Source organism: Magnolia sinica, chromosome 1 (assembly GCF_029962835.1).
Source record: "Magnolia sinica isolate HGM2019 chromosome 1, MsV1, whole genome shotgun sequence".
Lineage (NCBI taxonomy): Eukaryota > Viridiplantae > Streptophyta > Magnoliopsida > Magnoliales > Magnoliaceae > Magnolia > Magnolia sinica.
The window spans coordinates 17,892,393-17,919,955 of record NC_080573.1 but is presented as its reverse complement, the minus strand read 5'-3'; the positions used below and the strand labels follow the sequence as shown (position 1 = coordinate 17,919,955).

Below are 27,563 nucleotides of genomic sequence, written 5' to 3'. Positions count from 1 at the left end.
AGGCTAAAAAGTAAACTTTTCGCCTCGGTTCCTATGCAACTGAGGCTAACAATTAGACCTTTCACCTCGGTTCCTATGTAACTGAGGCTAAAATGTAGACCTTTCGCCTCGGTTCCTATGCAACCAAGGCTAAAAAGTAAACCTTTCGCCTCAGTTCCTATGCAATTGAGGCTAAAAAGTAGACTTTTCACCTCGGTTACTATGCAACTGAGGCTAAAAAGTAGACTTTTAGCCTCGGTTCTGTAGCAACTGAAGCGAAAAATGAACTTTTAGCCTCAATTCCATAACAACTGAGGCTAAAAAACACATTTAGCCTCCATTTTTTCAACTGAGGCTAAAAAATTGAGGCTAAAGGCCTACTTTCTTGTAGTGGAACCTGCATGTTTATGGGTAAGCTTTATCCAGGTTCTTCGATTGGAAATGGAAATCGGATAGATGCCAAGAAAGAAAATTGATGATTCCTCTTACTTGAATTGCTTCCATCATAGTCTTCCACATTCAATGGGAAAAGGCCAAAAGAATGGAAGGTTAGGATCTTCCTATCTGGGATATTTTTGGCAAATCCCTATCCATGATGGGGAACCATCAGATGAACAGTTGGATCACCAAGATCTATGCTCAACTTGTACAAACTTAAAGCTTCAGGGTGGTATGCATACCTGCACCTCTGAAGATCCTACTAACAGTTTAAAAAATGTTGTACATGCTCCTAAAATCCGTTGATGGAATGTGAAAAAGTCTTTCAGAATCCAAACCATTTTCTGGAAGTCATCATTTCAAACTGAAATCATGGCGTCGATGCTTTGAGACCAACATTTCATATCGAATATAGAGCCAAATCAGCAGCATTGATAATTCTCTCGGATGATGTATGGCGTGAATGCCGTTGTGACACATCCCAGTATTCGAGTTCATGGCGCATCAATGTCTCTATATGCTTGACCATTGGAATAACCGCTAATAAAGTAGATTCATGGAAAAACAGAAATTTGTTACAAACTCAATCTGAGAATATCTACAGTATGCTCCAGGTTTTTGGTTCGTACAAGCGGGGGCCATGTTTCAGTGATCCAAACATTAATACGATGGGCCACAGTGGACTGCCCATGCACCAAAATTCTCCTATGTGTGAAAATCCTAACCCTTCAATTGGTCGCCAGCAAATAACCTGTTAAGAAAGCAAATACGGCAATGGGCCACATTCAACTGAAAGGAAATGCAACAGTAGCCATCCATGTTGGGGCCCATATATCAATGATTTCATCTCAAAACCATGAGCCCAAGCTGCATAAATTGAAAACACAAGCATACCATAGTCCTTTATGGGTTCACCATTGTATAAAATGTAAATACAGGAAACCCCATTCATGCATCAGCAAGAAGAGGAAGAAGACATTACTCAATAAAACAGATCTTCCCTTCATCTGATTACTACATAGTGTTGTAGTTATAATATAATAAAATAATGCCACCGACAAAGGGCATAATGGGAAACACATAAGACACAAATGTCTTATTACAGTTATTACCACATGTTCCATTCTCATCAGTGAAGCAAGGGACATTCCCAGCCCACTCCATGAACATGAAAGAACAGGAGCTGTGTGGCCCGTTAAGGTACCCACTCTCTCCCATTTTAATCTCGACCAGACATAAATAGACCCATTGGCCTACCCCGCTGCAACATAATTGTCATCTGGGCTCATGCAGGAACGACTCTGATTTGATGCCAAGCTATGTCCTTTGACTCTAAACTTGCCACAGACTTTGAAAGTTCGTATGTCGAATAACTTGTGCACATTGTCCCTTCCACTCGTCAATAAAATTTGTCCACATCCAGACTGAGAGATTGATGTGATGGAGCTGTGATGAGCGGCAATTTCACGGATACACCATGCTGTCTTTGTACCCCACAAACAAAGCTTCCCATTGGCATGACCCGACCAAAGGATCCTTCCATCATTGCAACTGCAAAGAGGCAGTGTTGTTGTAGTAACCACCCTGTATGTCCCAAATTTTTAGTCATTGATCCTGACCAGCACTGACCACATAGTGCTTTGAAGCATCAACAGTGCAAATCTTATCTGTGTGCCCCTTTAGTGTATGAAGGATCCTACCAGAGCTACACCAAACCAATACAAGTTTGAGCCGCTTGCTGCAATAACAGAATGATTATCATGGGTTATTGCAACATCATTAATAGAACCACAGCACGTAAAAAGAGTGTTGCTCAATGTCATGGTTTTTGTGTCCCACATATTGATTATTCCATCCTTCCCTCCAGTAATTAACTTATCAGAATTGTAATCGAACAGTATAGAACCACATCCACCTTCGTGGGCGTTGACCTTGTGCTTGTGTTCAGAGGGAATAGATGATAAATCCACCACGAACCACACTGTCATCTTCATTGTTGCCGTTGAGCCAATCTATCTTGTCTTTGTACATTGCGTTAGGCTGACAGTGCAATCAGAAGTACAATTAGTTGAAATATAGCAGTTACCTCCTTCTAGGCACACCAGTTAGCAAACCCACTGAGATATAGAAAATCCACATCGGATGATGAAATTCCCAAATGAATGCAGTGAAAAAATAGAATTTGATGATATGAGAAGGCCCAGCAAGAGATGCAAAGCAAAAGAGTGACTCAAGCAGCACAAAGAAATATACAAGAAAACAGAACAAGGCTTTTTGATCCCACATGAGCATATAAGGAAGCTCATCTAGATTCCACAACATGTGCCATTGTGGCACATTGGATCAGTATCAAAGCTGCCACACGGCTTCTGCTTCTACTTTTCATCACAAGGATCATAGATTGAGAAACATTGGATTTCAACATTGAGGTCACAGGTTCTAGCCAAGCTTACCTGTCCAAAAAAAAAAAAAAAAAGAAGGAAAGAAACTAAAAAGAAAAAAAGAAGTGGATAGCCGAAAAGAGAAGAAAAGAACAATATTAAGCTGTCCATTTATTTCTAACATTGTGGTCCACATAAATGACTTGGCACAATTTTTTAGCTAGGGCATCTATAGAGTGGGATTCACATTATGGATAGCTTGGATTTTGCATTCATGTGTCACATGGAAACGTGGCGGAGTGTAGATATGCCACGTTTCTTCAAATTTCAAGCAAATTTCAGAAGATTGAAAAGGATACAATCCAAATGCAGTTTGTAATAAAATAAAACTATAACATGAGTTGATGATTGAAACCACATTGGTCCCAGTAGGAGTACAGAATGCACCATCTCTTTGCTACGTTGTTACACAACTCTCATATGAGCAGATTCATCTCAAAGACATGAAATGGAATTATTTGTTTAACATGAATCTGAATGGTTGATACAAATAGAAATGCAGATTCATGTGATTAGGGATTATAAAGATTTATGACACAAGTATGAATCTTAATGGTTAACATGAATTGAAAATTCACACACCAGAATCAACCATTTTGAATCTGGCATCTACTAGCCTCTACCTTTCTGGGTTTTAGTGTGCCCTCCACTGCTTCTGCTTTGATTATCTGGTTCTTGCTTATCAATCGGTCCATTTCCATATCATCTTCTAAAGTCTCCCTTAATTGGGAGCTTTCTCCCCAGCAAAATCTTGGAATAGGTCTTGATCAATCATGCGGTTCACTGAACAATCAGAAATATGTCACTTGCATGGCTACAAAACGGGCGAGTTCAAACATTTGAAATTCTCTTTTTTTGAAAATTCATGAGCTTCTACTAAAAATTCACATGAATAGTGCAAACAACTTGTGATCTGATCATTATTCCTGAATGTTCAATCAGTAGAGAAAGAAAGAACCAGAAAAATCCATAAAATTTGTATTGTTCCTGTTTCCTCTGAAAATTTCTTGAAATCAGCCTTGTACTTTTTTCTTATTGAATTTTCTGACAACCACAGATGTTTGACTCATCGAGCTTTTCTGAAATCCAGACTTAGTAACAGTGCTACAAGCCTACAAACACCACCTTGCTTGGGTAACTTCATTTGGTAGATCTGGGAACACTTCTTCTTTCTCTTGATCCAATGCTTCTGAGGTACTGGGCTCAACTTCCACTGCAAGCTGCTCAAACAATGTCTTCAAGCTTAGAGACATTGTTCTAGTTGAAGATTCTTCTCCTTTCTCTTTCCACTCTAAGCCCTGCATGGATGTAAGAATCAATTCAATCACAACAGTATGAAATAATAAATCAATAAAACTGTATTCCACTGAAGCATAAAAGACTAACCATGACAGATTGAAAAAGATAGTAGACAATCCAAATTTTATTGGATTAGAATATTTTCCAATCATTTCCCTCAATATCTTGTAGAAAATGAGGGAGACAGTAACTTACACTGAAAGCAGGACTAGATAGTCTACCAAGAATGCTTTCCACCATTCCTTAGTGGTGACTCATCCACTTCACAGAGCATACATGCATGGGTCAAATTGCAGTTGCCAGAGATCACACTGTTCAAACGATCTGTCTAAATTGGTGGTCCTCAATTGGACAGTTTAAAAGGAAAATGGTCAGCTTCCACATTCAATGGATAATATCAGATGGTCTAGCAATCTAATCAGTGTGGTTTCTTTTGCTATGCTCCATCCTAAAAGGGCCCATGATCGATTGTTTATGTCATGGGCTTCACCTTGTACATTCGGTGACATTTTTCAATGTGCCAAACTGTTTATATGATGGGCTTCACCTTGGATAGGGGACAACTGAAAAGTCCCCCATTTGGAATTTCAATCCTTTGATCATTGAACTCTAATCCTTTGAATACGAACATCTCTTTACTTTCTTTTTGTGGCGTCATTGTTCAAAAGGTTATGATCTTCAAATCTGGAAGATTTGCAAGGCATCCCCCATTAGCTGAATGCCTCAACAGATTAATGGATTGGAATACAGAAACATGGCCCACATGTATAGAAGTTTTCAGTTCAGTAAAGTGTACCTTTGCCGAAGAGCGGGATCCTATAATTTCCCAGCTATAATTTTAATGTTTGCAGTAGTTGCTGCCTCTTTCAGTTCCTTTGGGATGCAATTATGTTTAAAGTAAGAGTAAGTAAATACAGCTTTGTTTTTGTGAGATTGATATAAAAATAAGAGCTTCTGTAGGGCTTCTTTTCGATGCTCATGCAAACTTGTACATCTATGGATGCTATAGCTTTGATATGCTAGTTGGGTTTTATATTTTGGGCAATGATCATAGTCTTATTTTCTTGATCTGTTCTTGTATGAATCTTCTACAAAAAGTGACATCTACGTCTTCTCTTACCATACTCATTACTCGACGTTATGAGATATTCTCAACCAAGATTAAGAACCTGCATTCTTTTGCCTAAGCTTCATCCACGTTCTTCAATTAGAAATGGAAATGGGAAAGATGACAAGAAAGAAAGTTGGTGATTCCTCTTACCTAAATTGCTTCCATTATAGCCTTCCACATTCAATGGGAAAAGGCTAAAAGAATGAAAGGTTATGATCTTCCTATCAGGGATAATTTTGGGGAATCCCCTATTGGTGATGGGGGAGGCTGAGTTTTGGACATTGAATGGATTAGCTTATGAACAAAGCTTCATTTTTGTCAGTCCGGCAGGTCTTGACTTGAATGAAGTTCAACGCAAATGCAGCATGTGGGTCAGGCCACGAAGCCATTAGGGATTTCTGAACACAACACTCTGCCCAACATAGTAGCATTTTTTTCTATGATTGTAAAAAAAAGACACAAGGGAGAGAAACTGATCTACTTTGGTAGATCATATGAATGTAGAAAAAACTTCTGATTTGGAGGAATTGGAAACATCTCTTTTCCATTTCCATTTACCCAGTTCATATCTTTGCTTCCTGTGTTCCTGGCAGGAATTCGATTGTCGACCAGCAGATCTTCCAGTCTCCTGACACTCCACTCCCCTGAGAACTGGAAGGCATGATGGGAACCATCGGATGAACAGTTGGATGACCAAGATCTGTGCTCGTCTTGTACAATCTTAAAGCTTCAGGGGAGTACACATACCTGCACCTTTGAGGATCCTACTTACAGTTGAACAATGTTGTACATGCTCCTAAAATCCATTGATAGAATGTGGAAAAGTCCCTCAGAATCCAAACCATTTTCTGGAACTCATCATCTCAAATTGAAAATCATTCTGTCAATGCTTTGAAACCAAAATTTCATATCGAATGTAGTGCCGATCATCGGCATCAATAGGTCAGTGAGATGGTGTGGAACAAATGCCATTACGACATATCCCGGTATTGAGTCCATGAAACAACAATGTTTCTATAAGCTTGACCATTGGCATAACTTCTAATAAAGTAGATTCATGGAAAAACAGAAGTATGATACAAGCTAAATCTGAGAATTTCCACAGTATGCTCCAGGTTTTCAGGTCCTACAAGTGGGGGCCATGTTTCAGTGATCCAAACATTAATTCGATGGGCTACAATTGACTAGCCATGCACCAATATTCTCCTATGTGTGAAAATCCTAACCCTTGAATTGGTTGTCTGCAAATAACCTGTTAAGAAAACAAATACAGCAATGGTCCACATTCAATAGAAAGGAAATACAACAGTAGCCATCCATGGTGGGGCCCATATATCAATGATTCTATCTCAAAACCATGAGCCCAAGTTGCATAAATTGAAAACACAAGCATACTATAGTCATTTATGGGTCCACCATTGTATAAAATATAAATACAGGAAACACCATTCATACATCAGAAAGAAGAGGAAGATGGTACAACAGATCTGATTATCACATAGCGATGATTTTATAAGATATAAAACACATTAGACATAAATGTCTTATTACAGTTAGTACCATATGGAAAATGAAGAAAAATGAAAACTACCATGTCCATATGCATAATTTTCCATTCTCATCAGCAGAAGCAAGGGGCATTCCCAGCCTACTCCACGAACATGAAAAAACAGGAGCTGTGTAGCCCTTTAAGCAGAAGCAAGCAGCGGTGCCCCCGACAAGCTCTTCCTTAACTGCGCTGAGCTTCCCAGGCCCATTAGAGGATCCATGGTCCTAGACAAAACAGGGGTAGGCCTCATCAGACACTATCGAGTTAAGCAAGGGATCGGTTGATCTGCCTCTCCCTGGCCCGTTTTTCAGGCCAATTTTCCTGGCCCTGTCGCCCCGCCTTTCTCTCAGCTTTCTCCTTGCGCCCCTGCCCGATGCTAATACTGGTTCCAATTTTTCTGCTGTCTACCTGTATGTTTTTGGCCACCATGGTAATGCCGATCTCTGGGCGCTGCTGGCTCTTCCTGTGCCAATCTGCTGCAGCTGCTGATTTCGCCTCTCTACAGCTGATCCCTGCTGTTGCAGGCCCCTGCCTCCCGCCTCTCTTGTTCCCCTGGCCCTCCTCTCCTTCCATTCTGTAGTTTTTTTCATCATACGATAGGCAGGACCCGTTCACCTTTTTGTATCCAGGTATGCCCGAATGTCCGTACACTCTGTTTACTTAATTCAAAGATGGTGGCTCTGCCCACTTACAAAAATAAAAAAAATTAAAAAAATTAAAAAAAAATTGTGCTCACTCTATCCCCTTTTAATTGCAACCAGATATAAATAGACCCATCAGTGTACCCCGCCATGACATAATTGTCATATGGGCTGACGCATGAACGGCTCTGATTTTATGCCAAGCTATATCCTGTCACTCTAAACTTGCCAGGTTCGTATGTCGAATACTTGTGCACATTGTCCCTTCTGCTCATCAACACAATGCGTCTGCATCCAGATAGAGAGATTAATGTGATGGAGTTTTGATGAGCGGCGATTTCACGGACATGCCATCCTGTCTTTGTACCCCACAAACAAAGCTTCATGTTGGCATGACCCGAGCAAAAGAACTTTCCATCATTCCAAGTGCAAAGTGCATCGCAGTTGCTGTCTAAGAAGGTGGTCGTGTTGCAGTAACCGCCCTATATGTCCCAGATTTTTAGAATTTGATTATGAGTGGCATTGACCACATGGTGGCTTGAAGCATCAATGAAGCAGGTCCAAGTCCGAGCTGCTTGTTGCAATAACAGATTGTTTATCCTGGGTTATTGCAATTTGCAAGATCACCAATAGAACCACAGCAAGAGAAAAGAGTGTTTCTTAATGTCACCGTTTTCATGTCCCACATTTTGATTGTCCCATCCTTCCATCTAGTAATTAACTTATTGGAATCGTTTTCAAGCAGTATTGAACCAGATCTGCCTTCATGGGTGTTGACCTTGTGCTTGTATTCAGAGGGAACCGTCTAACAGATGAATCCACCACGAACACCGTCATCGTCACTGCTTTTGTTGAGCCAATCTACCACGTCCTTATACACTGCATTAGGCTGAAAGTCAATCAGAAGTACAATTACTTGCAATACAGCGTTTACCTTCTTCCAGGCACACTGGTTAGCAAACCTACTTAAATATAGAAAACACACATCAGATGATGAAATTCCTAAGGGAATGCAAGGTAAAAACAGAATTTGATGATATGAGAAGACCCATCAAGAGATGCAAAGCAAAAGAGTGACTCAAGCCCCACAAACACATATACAACAAACAAAACAGAACATGGTTTTCTTGATCCCACCTGAGAATATAAGGAAGCTCATCTACATTCAACAACACGTGCCAATGTGTCACATTGGATCAATATCGATGCTGTCGAAAAGGCTTCGGCTTTTTTATACATTGTTGTCCCGGCCATTCCTTTCATCACAAGGATCATAGATTGAGAAGCAGTGGATTTCAACATTGAGGTCACAGGTTCGAGCAAAGCTTACCCGTTCACACGAAGCTTGGATTCTGCATTGTTGTGCTACATGGAAACATGGCAGTGTGTAGATGTGCCACATTTCTTCAAATAAATTTCAAGCATATTTCAGAAGATTGAAAAGAATACAATCCAAATGCAATTTACAATTAAATAAAACTAGAACATGAGTTAATGATCGAGAAGTAGTTGGTTTCCAAGTAGGTGTTCAGAATTCTCCATCCATCATATGAGTGGATTCATCTCAAAAACATGAAACAGAATTATTTGTTTAACATGAATCCAGTGGTTGATACAAATACAAATGCAGATTCATGTGATTACGGATTAGAAAGATTCATGACAAAAGTATGAATCTTAATAGTTAGTACAAATTGAAAATTCACACACCTTAATAAACCATTCTGTATCTGGCATCTCCCAAGGCATCCCATGATCAATCAACATATATATATATATATATATATATATATATATATAGCCTCTACATTACCAGCTTTCAGTGTAACCTCCTCCGCGTCTGTTTTGAGTATCTGGTTCTTAGCTATCAATCAGTCCAAAATTCGATTTCATCTTCTGAATTCTCCTTTAGTTGGGAGCTTTCTCCCCTGCAAAATCTTGGAATTGGTCTCAATCAATCATGCCGTTCCCTGAAAAGTCAGAAATAATCAGTTGCATGGCTACAAAATGGGGCGAGTTCAAACATTTGAAATTCTCTCTTCTTCTTCTTCTTCTTCTTCTTTTTTTAATTCATTAGCTTGTAATAAAATTTCACAAGAATAAGGCAAACAACTTGTGATCTGATCGTTATTTCAGAATTGTTCAATCAGTAAGAAGGAGAGTAAGAAAGAACCCAGAAAAATCCATAAAATTTTGTATTATTATTGCTTCTCTGAAAATTTCTTGAAATAATGCTAATATTTTTTTCTTATTGAAATTTCTATAAACCACATATGTTTGACCAATCGAGCTTGTCTGAAATCCATGTTGTTAGAGAAGATGTCTTGAATCTTCTAGGTCGCTCAACCGGTCGTGTGGATTGCTCGACCGGTCGAGTGGGCCGCTCGACTAGTCGAGGCCTACTCGACTCAAAAGTCCAGTAACCTATGTTTTTTGGTGTCCGGGCTGCTCGATCAGTCGAGGGGATGACTCGACCGGTCAAGCGGGTTGCTCGACTAGTCGAGGCCATCCTTCGACCAATCGAGGTTACGCAGATCCTGCGCGGACTGCGTAAATTTGAGGCGGTTTCCGGACTTTTCCGGACTAGGTGCGTAAGTGAAGTTTCCTAAACTATAAATAGGGGTCCCTAGGGCTATTCTAAGATATTCAAAAGCTTTCTAAAAGTTTTCCAAGGGTTCCTAAAGGGTTCTAGGATTATCAAAGGGTGTAGCAAGTGTGAGATTCGAGGTTGTTCGAATCGGGTAAGTCTTTTCTCTTATAATTTCTATTTCATAGTGGATTTCTGTCGCTTTGTGCCATGGTTTTTTCCAGCAAGGGTTTTCCACGTTAAATCTTTGTGTTCTTTTGTGATTGCTTAACATTATTAGATTGCTATCCTAGATCTAGATCTGTGTGATTCCACAGTACAAATCCCCAACAAGTGGTATCAAAGCAATTGATGGGGTACAGATCTGAATCTGCAGGATTAGTAATAATGGGAAATGACAAGTTTGATATTGAGAAGTACTTAGGCAAAAATAATTTTGAGTTATGGAAGGTTAAGATGATTAGCTTATTAACCAAGCAATGCGAGATTAAGGCTCTTGAGGAGCGAAAATCTACCATGAAAGATGATGAATGAGAAAACCTTGATAGTAATGCTTTAGCCTCTATCCATTTATGTCTCATGGATTAGGTTCTCTATAATGTTTTAAGGGAGAAAACTGTGGCTAGTTTGTGGGCAAAGTTAGAGAACATCTATGCAAAGAAGTCCCTTGAAAATCGCCTACACTTGAAGCTACAGTGTTATACCTTCACGATGGTAGAGGGTGGAGATCTAGAAGCCCATATCAGCAACTTTAATAAATTGATATGTAAATTGCTAGATATGGAGGAAGTGGTCAAAGATGAGGAACATGTATGTATATTGTTGAATTTTCTTCCTGCATCATATGAGTCTTTTAGGAACACATGTGCACCGCAAATAAAACCCTAAGTGTTGACACCGTTATCTTAGCCCTTCAAGGGAAGGCTATGAGAAAGCTAAATGGCGACATGGGGGCATCTTCCGATGCACTGATTACGAGGGACAGAGATTTTGAGCGAGGTACAGGATCCTCAAGACTTAAATATAATCCTAGGGCAAGGGCAAAGGAAAATTAAAGTGTTAGAATTGTGGGTTGTCTGAACACATGAAGAAGGATTGTAGAAATCCTAAAAGTGAAGAAAGAAAATTTAGCGGCTTCTTCCAAAGAGGCCAATGTTGTCACATCTGATGAAGAGACTAGTGGTGGTGAAGTTCTGTCTGTGTCCATGATCGGACATGTTCACGACAATCATGCAGATGAGTGGATCCTAAATATAGGAGCGTCATATCACATGACTCCTCATCGGAGTTGGTTCGTCAGTTACAAGGAATGCGATGGTGGACAGGTTTTTATGGGCAATGACAATGCCTGCAATGTTGTGGCTATTGACACGGTGAGCATTAAGATGTTTGATGGGATGGAGCGTACCCTAACTGATGTCAAGCATGTTCCTGGTATGAAGAAAAATCTGATTTCTCTCGGTGCAATCGAGGCTATAGGGTGCAAGTTCACCGGTATTGATAGTGTCCTCAAAGTTTCAAAAGGGGCACTCATGATTATGAGAGCACAAAGGTACGGAAACCTTTACAGGTTGATTGGAAGCACTTCAGCAGGTGGAGTAGCAACAGCTATTGCAGACTCCACGTTTCTGCATATGTGGCATGCTCGTCTGGGCCACATGAGCGAGCAGCGTATGAAGGTACTTTCTGATCGATGTTTGATTCTAGTTTTTAAAAATTCTAATTTAGATATATGTGAGCATTGTATATATGGTAAACAATCTAGATGGTCTTTTAAATCTGAAAAATATGTTTGTAAGGGAGTGCTTGATTATGTGCACTCTGACGTATGGGGGCCATCGCCAGAGGTTTCCATTGGGGGGTCGTCATGGTTTGTTTCATTCATTGACGACTACTCCAGGAAAGTTTGAGTTTACTTCATGAAACATAAATCCGAAGTTTTCACCATATTCAAACAATGAAAGACAATGGTGAAAAAATAGTCCGGGTGAAAAATAAAGGTTTTAAGGACTGACAATGGTGGAGAATTTACTTCCACTGAGTTTAATGAGTATTGCAAGAATAAAGGGATCATCAGGCATAACACAGTGTGCCATACGTCCGAGCAAAACAGTGTGGCTGAGTGAATGAATCGGACTCTCCTGGAGAGGGCCAGATGCATGTTAAGTAATGCTGCGTTCGGCAAGGACATATGGACTAAGGCCATTAACACAACCTGTTATTTGGTGAACCGGTCTCCTTCAATGACAATTGAATGTAAAATCCTAGAGGAAGTATGGAGTGGTCAGAAAATCGACTACTCAGATCTATGCATATCTGGTTTGAGGCTTACTCTCATGTACCGTCAGTTGAAAGAGATAAGCTAGACCATAGAGCCAAAAAGTATATCTTTGTTGGCTATGGCATTGGTGTAAAAGGTTACAGGTTATTTGACAAGATCACACGCAAGGTCATCACTAGCCGTGACGTCAGATTCGATGAAAGCTTCTTATTTCGCAAGAATGATCAAAAGGAGCAAGAGGAACCAGAAAGGGTGATCGTAGACGTTCAGATTGACACAAATAATACTCAGGCAGAGACAGATGCGAAGGCAGAGGTACAGGATCAGGTGGAGCAGCCACTTGTGAGAAGGAATCCATCGTGTGATCGCAGGTTACCGGCAAAATACAGGGACGATTCTAATATTGCATATGCCCTCATTACAGATGAGGGGGACCCGTCTACTATTCAGGAGGCTCTTGATGAGCCTGATGCAAAAAAGTGGAAGGCGGCTATGGACGATGAGATGAACTCGTTACATAAAAATCATACATGGGAGCTGGTGGAGCTCCCAGTGGGCTGAAAAGCAATCGGATGCAAGTGGTTATTCAAAAGGAAACAGGATAGATACAAAGCAAGGTTGGTAGTGAAGGATTATACTTAGAGAGAAGGAATAAACTTCACAGAGATATTTGCGCTGGTGGTTAAGCAAGTACTTATCAAATTCGTGTTGGCGCTGGTTGCCCAATACGATCTCGAGCTGGAACAGATGGATGTGAATACTGCATTCCTCCACGGGAAATTGGAAGAGCAGATCTACATGAAGCAACCAGAGGGCTACGAAGTTAAAGGGACAGAGAAAAAGGTTTGCAGGTTAATGAGGTCGTTGTACAGCTTGAAATAGTCGCCTAGGCAGTGGTATAAAAAATTTGATTCTTTCATAGTGAGTCAAAAATTTACTCAGAGTGAATATGATTATTGTGTCTATTATAAGACATTGAGTGATGAAAAATTCATCATCCTAGTACTGTATGTTGATGATATGTTGATCGCCTATCATGATATGTCTGAAATCAATGTACTGAAGACTCAGTTATCAGGGACATTTGAGATGAAAGATCTGGGGGCTACAAAGAGGGTTCTCGGCATAGATATTCATAGATATAGGAAGAAGAGCAGGCTATGGTTATCATAGGCAAAATACCTTGAAAAGGTATTGATCAAGTATGGGATGGACCAAGCAAAGCCGGTGAGCGTTCCCCACGCGGCTCACTTTAAGCTTTCCTTAGAACAATGTCCTAAATCAGATGAGGAAAAACAGGTTATGTCTCATGTGCCTTATTCGAATGCGGTTGGCAGTTTAATGTATGCCATGGTCTGTAAAAGACCAGACATTTCACAGGCAGTCGGTGTTGTGAGCAGATACATGTCAAACCCTGGCAAGCAACATTAGGAAGCGGTAAAATGGCTACTTCGATACATTCGAGGTACGAAAGACTACGTCTTAACTTTTGAGAAAATAGGGACAAAGTTGGTAGGGTAAGTGGATTCCGACTACGCAGGCAGTGTGGATTCCAGAAAGTTTACTTTTGAATACTTGTTTGTACTAGCGGGTGGAGCAATCAGTTGGATGTCGAAGCTTCAGTCTGTGATGGCTCTTTCCACGACCGAAGCAGAATATATGGCAGTGACGGAAGCGTTTAAAGAAGGTGTTTGGCTCAGAGGCATGATAAATCAATTGGGATTTCAGCAGGAGGCCGTGCCGGTTAACTATGAAAGTGAGAGTGCTATCAATTTGGCTAAAAATTCTGTTTATCACTCACGTACTAAACACATTGATGTTCGTCACCACTTTATCCGACAGGTGCTTGAGGAAAGAGGCGTAACACTGGAGAAGATTCATACCAACGTGAATCCAGCAGACATTCTCACCAAGGTCGTTCCTACAAAGAAGTTCAAGTTCTCTGCAACTTCTCTGGGCTTAGCGATGGCGTAAAAGAAGGATGAAGTGTGCACGAGAAGCATTGATTGAAGCTATGATGTGATGTAGAGATAAGAGAAGAGGTCAAGGAGCTACACGTTTGAAGATTGCAGACATGGTGGAGATTGTTGTCAGAGAAGATGTCTTGAATCTTCTGGGTCGCTCGACCGGTCGTGTGGACTACTCGACCAGTCGAGTGGGCCGCTCAACTAGTCGAGGCCTGCTCGACTGAAAGTCCAGCGACCTATGTTTTTTGGTGTCCGGGCTGCTTGACCAGTCGAGGGGATGGCTCGACCAGTCAAGCGGGTTGCTCGACCAGTCAAGGCCATCCTTCGACCAGTTGAGGTTACGCAGATCCTGTGCAGACTGCGTAAATTTGAGGCGGTTTCCGGACTTTTCCGGACTAGGTGCGTAAGTGGAGTTTCCTAAACTATAAATATGGGTCCGTAGGGCTATTCTAAGATATTCTAAAGCTTTCTAAAATTTTTCCAAGGGTTCCTAAATGGTTCTAGGGTTATCAAAGGGTGTAGCAAGGGTGAGATTTGAGGTTGTTCAAATCGGGTAAGTCCTCTCTCTTGTAATTTCTATTTCATGATGGATTTCTATCGCTTTGTGCTGTGGTTTTTCCCGCAAGGGTTTTCTACGTTAAATCTTTGTGTTCTCTTGTGATTGCTTGACATTATTAGATTATTATCCTAGATCTAGATCTGTGTGATTCCGCAGTACAAATCCCCAACAATCAAGACTTTATAACAGTGCTACAAACAACACCTTGTTCAGGTAACTTCATTTTACAGATCCGGGAACACTTCTTTAATTCTCTTGATCCAATGCTTCTGAAGTACTGGGCTCAACTTCCACTGCAAGCTGCTTAAACAATGTACTTAAGCTTAGATACATTGTTCTAGTTGAAGGCTCTTCTCCTTTCTCCTTCAACTCTAAGCCCTACATGGACATTACAATCAATTCAATCACAGCAGTATGAAGTAATAAGACCGGTGGTCCATCTGTTCACCTCCTCCTTCCATTTTAAAAACTATTTTTGGCCATTTTTTGCCCAAAAACCTCAATTTCTCCCGCTTTCTTTCCAAATTCCTCTTCTTCTTCTTCAATTTTTTTAATTCCCTCTCTTTTCCATCATTTTCATCCTTTCTTCTCACCTTTTTTGAGGTCATGGACGGAACTAAATTAATTCCAACTTACTGCTGCAATTCACTAGAGAGAAGTGGACGGCCTAACTAAGCTACACTAATCAATCCAGACTTGTTGCAGTGGAGAGGCTAAGTTATGCTAAGATAAATGTCCATGTTGGACAAAAAGATTTGATAGATAGCATTGAGCTAAATAAGAGATTTGTTGTATCTAAATTGGCAATGGCCTAGAGTTCTTTGTTCTCTGCTGCTTTTTATCAACTTATGTTAGGTGATGGCCTTGCATATGGTCCCTTGGCTTTCGGGATCAACGGTTCAATCAGTTAGCAGCCTTGGCGTGATATGCTTCTATTTTAAGAAGTGGCAGGTCAACAATTACATTATCGTGTATACTTATATCTCCAATTTTAGATAGCCTTCTCTACTTAGTGCACCCCTTAGTGATCCATGGGTGTGTGTGACCAATTAAATCTTACCATGTGTCTCTAGATATCATCGCCATTAGGGTTATTCTAGATTATGCATGCTCTCTAGGTGCTTTCTGTCTATGTAATTTGTGTCTTTTGGCCATGTGTCATTAGCGGAATGACCGCCTCTAGGGTTTCGGTCGTGCTTATGTCTCTGATGTTATAATCCCAACATGACACACGTGTCACTAAGAGAATGAGTGCCCCTAGAGTTTCAGTTGTGTGTATGTCATTAGCGTTATAATCCTGGTGTAACACACGTCTTCAACAGAGGCATCATTCAATTCCTTGCGATCTCTCGGCGCTCTATAAATATTATTTCCTAGTTTTTGTACTAGTGTTCCAACACATGGCAACATCTTATTCACTGAAGTTGGCCATGACAAGTGGGGTGCAAACATATGTTACAACGTGTGTGACCTGAACCACCCAAACTGTGGAATCCATGGTGTACGTGCTACCGTGATGAAAGAACGTTGAACAAATGGTCTTGACTATTTCCATCTTAAGGTGGCACTTACAACAAAGGAAATTTTCAATGGCTAGTAATTTAAAATTTAAAAGTTAGGATCGCCACGGAAGCATAATTATGGGACTATGGAGTTGTTTGTTTACCACTTAATATGTCACTGAAATCTTAAAATCAGATTTCAACCACTTAATATGTTATTTTGGATTTTCATTTAACACACTTAAAAAGGTTCTTAATGAAAATTAATCACATAATTAATTCAGGGGTGGTGTATGCGGCGAAGGCGGCAAGTAATTTTGACAAGATGCAGTAAGTGATTTTAAGCCAAAACATTTTTTTATAAAGTACTGCTTTACCTTCGTTGAAGTAACTTCCAATGAAAGCTTTTAGGGCTAATTGCATAGTTGTTGTGTGAACGTGACAAAGGTTTTTGGGCCCTCCATTTTGTATGTGTTATATCCACCAGGTCCCTCTATTTTGCCCCATCATTTTAGGGTATTAACCAAAAATGAGAAAGCTCAAGTGGACCACACCACGGAAAGTTGTGGGGACAAGGAAGCGGATTGGCTACCACACACCAGCTATATAGCTGCTGTATGTACATGTTGTGCAAAGACGATCACTGACACTCCTCGGGCTTCAAGTTGTTGGAACAATTCAAAGGAGATCAAAGTTACATGGCCCCACAGTGATGTATTTATTATATCTACACCGTTCATCTATTTTAAGCAGAATCCAAAAAATGAATCATATCCAAAGATCATCTAGACCACACTACAAATAGTAGCGGATATAATGATTTTCACCGTTAAACAATTCGTAAGGCCCACCATAATGTTTATTTTCCATCCAATCTGTTCATAAGGTCACAAAGACCAAAATTAAGAGGAAAAACAAATTTCATATTGATCCAAAACTTCCGTGACCCCAAAAAGGGTTTCAATGGTAGACGTTCAATCCCCCACTGCTTTTTGCACTGTGGTCCACTTGATCATTAGATCTATCTTATTTTTCGCCTGAAGCCTTAAGACAAGCTCGCCAAATGTATGGATGGTTTGGATATAACACATACCTCATGATCAGACCCACAGAACTTGCTGACGTCAATACAAGCAGCTATATAAATGGTGTGAGGTACACTAGCCAATCTGCTTCCATAAGGAATGGGCCGTGTTTGTTACCTAATGATAACGAAAGTTTGAAAATTGGAGTCTAAGTTTGAAAAATGGAGTCAGTTAACCATAAACTCTGGGTGTTTGGATTGAGACTGAAATTTCTTCTATTGACTTGAGTTTCCAATGTTGGTTGATTAAAATGGCATCAAGCCTAAGAAATGGGGAAGGACAGCTTTTCGTGCTCCTCCTGCGTACAACATCAAAAATTCACGGTCGAGATCTGCTGCAGTTATATGCATTGCATCAATGCAGGAATCAAACTCATTTCTTCAAGTGGATAAAGGGATGCATGGATCCAAAATGATCGGCACTCGTAGCTCACCTTTTGATATGCGTGTCTACAGATTTAGCATTTCCTATGGACTACCATAATTCGAACGCGGCGTTTGTCTCTCTCCGAAATTTCGTTGGAAATACCCAAACAGTGGAAAACGCGGTATTTAACTGTCGTTTTCCTCCCTTGAGCCAAGACGCAAAAGAGGTTATCATTCACAATCATTTTAAAATCAAAATCACCAAAATTAATTTTCTCCGCTCAGGAAATATCATCCATAATTCCATTTAAGACTTCCTATTCTTCTTGTTCTTATATCTTTCTTGTCTGTTCTTCTCCTCTTCATGAAAAGATGGAAACCACAAGCAGGCCATGGTTCTTTCTTGCTGTTTTTCTCTCCTTCACTTTCAAGATCCATTTCTCCATGGCAGCTGATACCATCTCTCTAACCCAACCTCTCTCTGGAAATCTCAACATAACCTCCAAAGGTGGCAAATTTGAACTGGGTTTCTTCACACCAGGCCACTCCCAAAAATACTATATAGGCATCTGGTTCAAGAAAGTCTCCCACAAACCATCGTTTGGGTGGCCAACAGAGAAACACCCCTTCCTGATGCTTCGTCGCAGCTAAAAATATCAGAACAAGATGGAAATCTAGTCCTCATCAACCACACCAAAATCCCAACTCGGTCGTCGAATTCAACCTCTAAAATCTCAAATCCCACTGTTGTTGTCCTTCTCGATGCTGGAAATCTTGTTCTGAGAGAAGTGTCCAATTCGTCTGCTGTGATTTGGCATAGCTTTGATCACCCAACTGATACATGGCTACCTGGTCAACGATTTGGATTGAACAAAATCACTGGACTACGCCAGCGCCTTATTTCTTGGAGGAATTCAGAAGATCCTGCTCCAGGTGCCTTCTCTCTTCAGATAGAACAAGATGGAACCAATCAGTATTTTATGCTGCAGAATGATTCTTATAGGTACTGGAGTAGTGGTATATGGAACCGTAATTACTTCCCTTCAATGCGAGCACGCGGCTACTGTCTAATTATAGACTGGGTCAGCTTCAGTTACATCACAAACAGAAACGAGAACAACTTCGCCTTTCTCTGTAGTAATGCTTCCATAATTGTAAGAACAGTGATGAGCACGTCAGGGCAGTTGAAGCAATCGATGTGGTCTAAGGACAACAGGAAGTGGACTTGGTTTTGGGTCCTTCCACAAGAACAATGTGAGGTTCATGGTTCCTGTGGATCTTTCGGTGTGTGTAATGCAAACAGCTTGCCCTCCTGTCACTGTTTGCAGGGTTTTCGCCTGTGCTCTTCGAAAGATTGGGGAATGGAGGACTGTAGTGGCTGGTGTGTAAGGGAGACTGATTTGCAGTGCAGTGATAACAGCTCCATTGGTGGAGAAAACGATGTGTTTCTTCCAATACCCAACATGCGATTGCCTGTAAATCCACAATTCTTAACAGTAGGGAGAGCTGAAGAATGTGAACTAGCTTGCTTCGATGACTGTTCTTGTACTGCTTATGCCTACAACAGTAGTGGGCGTTTTATATGGAATGGAGATCTGTTGAATCTTCGACAACTATCCAACAATGATGTTGAAGGAAGTGATCTTTATCTCCATCTTGCAGCATGGAGCACTAGAGCTAATAAGGGAGTGGCGATTGGGGTTATTGTTGGCAGCATCATTGGGGTGGTAGCATTTTTTGTCATTGTTTTGGTGATAATTTGGAGATGCCAAAGGAAATTACTGAATCGTGCATCAACAGCGGTTACTGGTTCTTTGGTTGCATTCAGGTATACAGATTTACGAAGCACAACCAATGATTTCACAGAGAAGTTAGGAGGAGGAAGCTTCGGTTCTGTTTTCAAAGGGACTTTGCCGGATTCTTCTGTTGTAGCTGCGAAGAAACTGGAAGGCCTTAGACAAGGGGAGAAGCAGTTCCTGTCAGAAGTGAGCACGATTGGGATGATCCAACACATTAATCTGGTTCGCTTTCATGGGTTCTGCTCTGAAGGCAGTAAAAGGTTGCTGGTTTATGATTTCATGCCAAACGGGTCTTTAGATTCTCATCTGTTTAGGAAGGATTCCGATGTCTTAGACTGGAAGACGCGGTATCAAATTGCACTCGGAACTGCTAAAGGATTAGCTTATCTCTATGAGGAATGCAGAGAATGCATAATACATTGCGACATAAAGCCTGAGAACATACTTCTGGAAGCTGTGTTTTGTCCGAAAGTGGCGGATTTCGGCTTGGCGAAGCTCGTCGGCAGGGATTTCAGCTGAGTACTGACGACCATGAGAGGAACCATAGGGTATCTTGCACCGGAATGGATTCATGGGGTAGCTATAACAGCAAAAGCTGATGTTTACAGTTACGGAATGATGATTTTCGAACTTGTATGGGGAAATAGAAACATCAAGCATTCTGGAATTTCTGGGGCTTCTTATTTCCCTGTTTGGGCAGCAGGCAAGATCAAAGAAGGTAATGTCCTCTGCTTATTAGATCACAGATTAGAGGGTAATGCTGATATGGAAGAACTCAACAGAGCTTGCAGAGTTGCTTGTTGGTGTATTCAAGAGAACGAGGCATCTCGACCGTCAATGGGTCAGGTTGTTCAAATTCTGGAGGGAGTATTAGAGGTAAGTGTGCCGCCAATTCCGAGATTTCTTCAAAATCTTGTAGACAATGAGACAGTAACTTAACTTACACTGATAGAAGGGTTATATAGATTACCAAGAGTGTATCCACCATTCCTTGGTGGTGACTCATCACTTCAGAGAGCATACATTGCCAGAGTTCACACCGATCTAAAGATCTGTCTAAATTGGTGGCTGTCAATTGGATGGTTAAAAGTAAATGGTCAGCTTCAGCATTCAATGGATAATATCAGGTCTGGTAATCCAATCAGTGTGGTTTCTTTTGGCTATGCTCCATCCTAAAAGGGCCCATGATTTGGACAATCTGGATTGATTTCCATAGTCCATTTATGTCATGTGTATGGTGGATGAATCACCATTATTCAAGATAAGGGTAGCAAATGCATACAGTTGTCTAGTCCATTTGCTGTTTTTTTAATTTTTCTTTTTTCACTTTCCATTTAAATCAATGAGGAATTATAAGGCCCTGATCATCAACAAATGTAGTGTTTACTGACATGCAGGATTCCGTACACGTGGTGACATTTTTCAATGAGCCAAACTGTTTATATGATTGGCTTCACCTTGGATGGGGGACAACAGAAAAGTCTCCCATTTCGAATTCCATTCCTTTGATCATCACACTCTAATCCATTGAATACGGGATGTCTCTTAGCTTTCTTTTTGTGGGGCCATTGTTTTCAAAAGGTTATGATCTTCCAATCTGGAAGATTTTCAAGGCATTCCATATTAGCTGAATGTCTTATCAGATTAATGGTTTGGATCACAGAACTTACCCACATGTACAGAAGTTTGCAGTTCAACAAACTGTACCTTTGCCGAAGAGAGGGATCCTATAATTCCCCAGCCATAATTTTAATGTTTGCAATAGTTGCTGCCTTTTTCAGTTCCATTGGGATGCAATTATGCTTAAAAGAAGCAAACACAGCTTTTTAGTTAGATTGATATAAAAAATAAGAGCTTCTGAAGGGCTTCTTTTCATTCAAGCTTGTATATCTATGGATGCTGCAGCTTTGATATGTTAGTTGGGTTTTATATATTGCGCAATCATCATAGTCCTATTGTCATGATCTGTTCTTGTATGAATTCTCCAAAAATAGATGCCGACGTCTTCTCTTACCATACCAATTACTCGACGTTATGAGGTCTTCTCAACCAAGATTAAAAACCTGCATTTTTATAGGTAAGTTTATCCAGGTTCTTCGATTGGAAATGGAAATCGGATAGATGACAAGAAAGAAAGTTGATGATTCCTCTTACTTGAATTGCTTCCATCATAGTCTTCCACATTCAATGGGAAAAGGCCAAAAGAATGGAAGGTTAGGATCTTCCAATCAGGGATATTTTTGGCAAATCTCTATCCATGATGGGAAACCATCAGATGAACAGTTGGATCACCAAGATCTATGCTCAACTTGTACAAACTTAAAGCTTCAGGGTAGTATGCATACCTGCACCTCTGAAGATCCTACTAACAGTTGAAAAAATGTTGTGCATGCTCCTAAAATCTGTTGATGGAATGTGAAAAAGTCTTTCAGAATGCAAACCATTTTCTGGAAGTCGTCATTTCAAACTGAAATCATGGCGTAGACGCTTTGAAACCAACATTTCATATCGAATATAGAGCCAAATCAGCAGCATTGATAATTCTCTCGGATGATGTATGGCGTGAATGCCGCTGTGACACATCCCAGTATTCGAGTTCATGGCGCATCAATGTCTCTATATGCTTGACCATTAGAATAACCTCCAATAAAGTAGATTCATGGAAAAACAGAAATTTGATACAAACTCAATCTGAGAATATCTACAGTATGCTCCAGGTTTTTGGGTCGTACAAGTGGGGGCAATGCTTCAGTGATCCAAACATTAATACGATGGGCCACAGTGGACTGCCCAAGCACCAAAATTCTCCTATGTGTGAAAATCCTAAACCTTCAATTGGTCGCCAGCAAATAACCTATTAAGAAAGAAAATACAGCAATGGTCCACATTCAACTGCAAGGAAATGCAACAGTAGCCATCCATGTTGGGGACCATATATCAATGATTCCATCTCAAAACCATGAGCCCAAGCTGCATAAATTGAAAACACAAGCATACTATAGTCATTTATGGGTACACCAGTGTATAAAATGTAAATACAGGAAACTCCATTCATGCATCAGAAAGAAGAGGAAGAAGACATTAAGACATTACTCATTAAAACAGATCTTCCCTTAATTTGATTACTACATAGCGTTGAAGTTATAATATGATAAAATAATGCCACTGAGAAAGGGCATAATGGGAAACACATAAGACACAAATGTCTTATTACAGTTATTACCACATGGAAAATCAAGAAAAATGAAAACTATCATGTCCATATGCATAATGTTCCATTCTCATCAGTAGAAGCAAGGGGCATTCCCAGCCCACTCCACGAACATGAAAGAACAGGAGCTGTGTGGCCCGTTAAGGTACCCACTGTCTCCCCTTTTAATCTCAACCAGACATAAATAGATGCATCGGCGTACCCCGCTGCAACATAATTGTCATCTGGGCTCATGCATGAACGACTCTGATTTAATGCCAAGCTATGTCCTTTCACTCTAAACTTGCCACAGACTTTGAAGGTTCGTATGTCGAAAAACTTGTGCACATTGTCCCTTCCACTCGTCAACAAAATGCGTCCACATCCAGACTGAGAGATTGATGTGATGGAGCTGTGATGAGCGGCAACTTCATGGATACACCATGCCGTATTTGTACCCCACAAACAAAGCTTCCCGTTGGCACGAGCTGACCAAAGGATCCTTCCATCATTGCAACTGCAAAGCGCATTTCAGTTGCTGTCTAAGTAGGCAGTGGTGTTGTAGTAACCACCCTGTATGTCCCAAATTTTTAGTCTTTGATCCTGACCAGCACTGACCACATACTGCCTTGAAGAATCAACGGTGCAGATCTTATCTGTGTGTCCTTTTAGTGTATGAAGGATCCTACCAGAGCCTACACCAAACCAATACAAGTTCGAGCCGCTTGCTGCAATAACAGAATGATTATCATGGGTTATTGCAAGATCGTTAATAGAACCACAGCAAGCAAAAAGAGTGTTGCTCAATGTCATTGTTTTTGTGTCCCACATGTTGATTGTTCCATCCTTCCCTCTAGTAATTAACTTATCAGAATCGTAATTGAACAGTATAGAACCACATCCACCTTCGTGGGCGTTGACCTTGTGCTTGTATTCAGAGGGAATAGATGAACAGATGAATCCACCATGAACCACACTGTCATCTTCATTGTTGCCATTGAGCCAATCTATCTCGTCTTTGTACGTTGCGTTAGGCTGAAAGTGCAATCAGAAGTACAATTAGTTGAAATATAGCAGTTACCTCCTTCTAGGCACACCAGTTAGCAAACCCACTGAGATATAGAAAATCCACATCGGATGATGAAATTCCCAAATGAATGCATTGAAAAAATAGAATTTGATGATATGAGAAGGCCCAGCAAGAGATGCAAAGCAAAAGAGTGACTCAAGCCCCACAAAGAAATATACAAGAAAACAGAGCAAGGCTTGTTGATCCCACATGAGCATATAAGGAAGCTCATCTAGATTCCACAACATGTGCCATTGTGGCACACTGGATCAATATGGAAGCTGCCACACAGCTTCTGCATTTTAGAAGTTGTCCAAAAACCAGGGCATACTTTTCATCACAAGGATCATAGATTGAGAAACATTGGATTTCAACATTGAGGTCACAGGTTCTAGCCAAGCTTACCTGTCCAAAAAAAAAAGAAGGAAAGAAACAAAAAAGAAAAAAGAAGTGGATAGCCAAAAAGAGAAGAAAAGAACAATATTAAGCTGTCCATTTATTTCTAACATTGTGGCCCACATAAATAAGTGACTTGGCACAATTTTTTAGCTAGGGCATCTATAGAGTGGGATTCACATTATGGATAGCTTGGATTTTGCATTCATGTGTCACATGGAAACGTGGCCGAGTGTAGATGTGCCACGTTTCTTCAAATTTCAAGCAAATTTCAGAAGATTGAAAAGAATATAATCCAAATGCAGTTTGTAATAAAATAAAACTATAACATGGGTTGATGATTGAAACCACATTGGTTCCCAGTAGGAGTACAGAATGCACCATCTCTTTGCCACGTTGTTACACAACTCTCATATGAGCAGATTCATCTCAAAGACATGAAATGGAATTATTAGTTTAACATGAATCTGAATGGTTGATACAAATAGAAATGCAGATTCATGTGATTAGGGATTATAAAGATTTATGACACAAGTATGAATCTTAATGGTTAACATGAATTGAAAATTCACACACCTGAATCAACCATTTTGAATCCGGCATCTACAAAGGTATCCTTTGATCAGTCGACATCTGTTTCTTAGCTCTACCTTTCTGGGTTTTAGTGTGCCCTCCCCTCCTTCTGCTTTGATTATCTGGTTCTTGCTTATCAATCGGTCCATCATCTTCTAAAGTCTCCCTTAATTGGGAGCTTTCTCCCCTGCAAAATCTTGGAATAGGTCTTGATCGATCATGCTGTTCACTGAAAAATCAGAAATATGTCACTTACATGTCTACAAAATGGGGCGAGTTCAAACATTTGAAATTCTCTTTTTTGAAAATTCATGAGCTTCTACTAAAAATTCACATGAATAATGCAAACAACTTGTGATCTGATCATTATTCCTGAATGCTCAATCAGTAGAGAAAGAAAGAACCAGAAAAATCCATAAAATTTGTATTGTTCCTGTTTCCTCTGAAAATTTCTTGAAATCAGCCTTATACTTTTTTCTTATTGAATTTTCTAACAACCACAGATGTTTGACTTATCGAGCTTTTCTGAAATCCAGACTTTGTGACAGTGCTACATGCCTACGAACACCACCTTGCTTGGGTAACTTCATTTGGTAAATCTGGGAACACTTCTTCTTTCTCTTGATCCAATGCTTCTGAGGTACTGGGCTCAACTTCCACTGCAAGCTGCTCAAACAATGTCTTTAAGCTTAGAGACATTGTTCTAGTTGAAGATTCTTCTCCTTTCTCCTTCCACTCTAAGCCCTGCATGCATGTAAGAATCAATTCAATCAAAACAATATGAAATAATAAATAAATAAAACTGTATTCCACTGAAGCATAAAAGACTAACCATGACAGATTGAAAAGGATAGTAGACAATCCAAATTTTATTGGATTAGAATATTTTCCAATCATTTCCCTCAATATCTAGCTGGATGTTTTTAGCTTCAAAAGAAAAATAATGTATTTCTTACAATATTGAGGAAAGTTTTTTTTTAAGTCTACTGACTAGTTAATTTCAGCTTTTCGAGAAAAGAACCGAGTTACAACATGGTTGTCGTGTAACAACGATTGTCATGTTCACAAAGGGCCAAAGAAGACTAAAAATCAATAAGAGCATTAGGGCGAATAACCATTGTCATAAAAAAAGCTATTCAACCAATCAGTACTATCCAAGACCCAAAGCCTTCGTATCCCTTCTCACCTCCTTGATCCAAGTTCTTTTAGGTCTTCCTCATATCTTCTTTTCAGGTAGTTCGACCCTTACCAAAGTCCACTCCTTACCAAGGCCGTCTCTGGTGGCCTTCTTTGCACATGGCTGGACCGTTTCAGTCTACTCTCCATCATTTTCTCTCTTACAAGGACCACCCCTAGTCTACTTTGGATGGCCTCAGTCCTTGTTAATCTTCTAACACACTCATCTCAACATCCTCATCTCTGCAACACCTCCTCCCCATGCTGTCCTAAGCAGCAGCAAAACACATCAAGCTGTGTTACAAGAATTTCTCATATTTTTCATACACTCCAGAGATAAATCCCCACTTCATCCACCCATCTCTCTAATTCTTGGAAACATCCTCACCAATATCCATTATTTTGAATGATTGCCTATTGCACTTTTAAATAGAAAGCCTTGAGATAGATGCAACTTGTCAACACTCTCTATGAAGTCATCGTACAACTTGGAAGACGGAATATGGATAATTTCCGAAAATCAGAGAAAATAAAAGGACAATTTTACAAAAAAGAAAAAGAAAAAAAGAATCAATGTCTTATTCCCATTGATAGCCTCAACACTCTTGATGAAGAACTTGAGATTCGCCAGTAACTGTGGTGATTGTTCCTATTGTTAACATCCATGCGATAAATTATGCATTGCAATGTAGTTATGTATCATATTCCTACAAGTAGGCTTCCATACTCCTATTTTAATCCACCACCTACTTCCAATGGGACCCATAATATCTTCAATAGGTTGATGAAAAAAAAAAAAAGATCAAAGATTCTTTGTATTTCAAGTGGAGCCACATCATAGAAAATAATGCAAAATCACCTAAAATGCCACCAAATTCAATTGTTGGGGCCCACCGGATGGTTGGAATGACCTGATTTCTGGAGTGTCCCATCATCATGGTGGGGAGATGGATGTGTTGGATGTCATGTGCAAACGCCATGGGATGCACCACTTGAATTTCTGTGATTGTCGCGTTGAGAAGATTTTCAGGGAATGGTCCACCACAGTGAGGTCCAACAGACAGATGGTTTGGATCACTGAACAATGTGTCACATTCCTATCTGACAGCCCAAGCGAATCTATCAGATTGAATGCCACAATTATAGTAAGATAATGAATCTTTCTTCTAAGGGTCTATTTGGGAACTTGGAAAGTATTTGGGTAGAAAATACTTTCCCAGAAAATGAAATTTTCCCCTATTGAAAATTCTCTTGTTGATGGAAAACATACCCCAAGAAAGTGTAGTCGTGAAAATTTTATTTTCCAAGCTCCCAAACACGCCCTAAAAATATTAAGCGGCAGAGAGAGAGAGAGAGAGAGAGAGAGAGAGAGAGAGAGAGAGAGAGAGTACTTGCATTTGGAAGGGGGCAATTGTTTTTAAATTGCAGTTGATGTGGAGAAAGTAATTATTTTTTTTCCTTTTCTGTTTCGCGGAGTAAACGGAATAAAGAGTAACCGGCAGTTGAATTTCGCGGGATTATTTTAAAGGAAGCGGTTTAGTAGACCGCAGGACTAG

The 27,563-nt window shown here is 40.2% G+C and overlaps 1 protein-coding gene and 1 pseudogene across 7 annotated transcripts; one reads left to right on the top strand and one right to left on the bottom strand.

The window, feature by feature from the left end:
• Positions 1 to 1,982: 1,982 nt before the first annotated feature.
• Positions 1,983 to 25,805, bottom strand: LOC131241489 (autophagy-related protein 16-like). 7 transcript variants are annotated; one of them, XM_058240280.1, is made up of 4 exons: positions 25,403 to 25,802; positions 24,909 to 25,060; positions 23,479 to 23,828; positions 1,983 to 2,114 (listed from the first exon to the last, which is right to left on the bottom strand). In XM_058240280.1, the coding sequence occupies exons 2-4, from the start codon at positions 24,981 to 24,983 to the stop codon at positions 2,081 to 2,083; spliced, it is 459 nt and encodes a 152-aa protein (XP_058096263.1). In that variant the 5' UTR covers positions 24,984 to 25,060; positions 25,403 to 25,802; the 3' UTR covers positions 1,983 to 2,080. The 7 variants fall into 7 exon arrangements, 3 of the variants coding, with proteins under 3 accessions (XP_058096263.1, XP_058096266.1, XP_058096257.1); XR_009169086.1 differs by lacking the exon at positions 1,983 to 2,114 and having other exon boundaries at positions 22,718 to 23,521; positions 23,715 to 23,828; positions 24,835 to 25,060; positions 25,403 to 25,805; XR_009169084.1 differs by lacking the exon at positions 1,983 to 2,114 and having other exon boundaries at positions 22,718 to 23,521; positions 23,623 to 23,828; positions 24,835 to 25,060; positions 25,403 to 25,799.
• On the top strand, positions 18,140 to 21,047 carry LOC131241455 (G-type lectin S-receptor-like serine/threonine-protein kinase At2g19130; annotated as a pseudogene).
• Positions 25,806 to 27,563: the final 1,758 nt, after the last annotated feature.

Bases quoted from the DNA above. Each gene is read 5' to 3' on its own strand.
- LOC131241489 (XM_058240274.1), bottom strand. From the start codon at position 24,861: ATGCCGGATTCAAAATGGTTGATTCAG. The intron at 23,829-24,834 runs GTGTGTGAATTT...TTGCACTTTCAG, and splicing joins ATTCAAAATGGTTGATTCAG to CCTAACGCAACGTACAAAGA.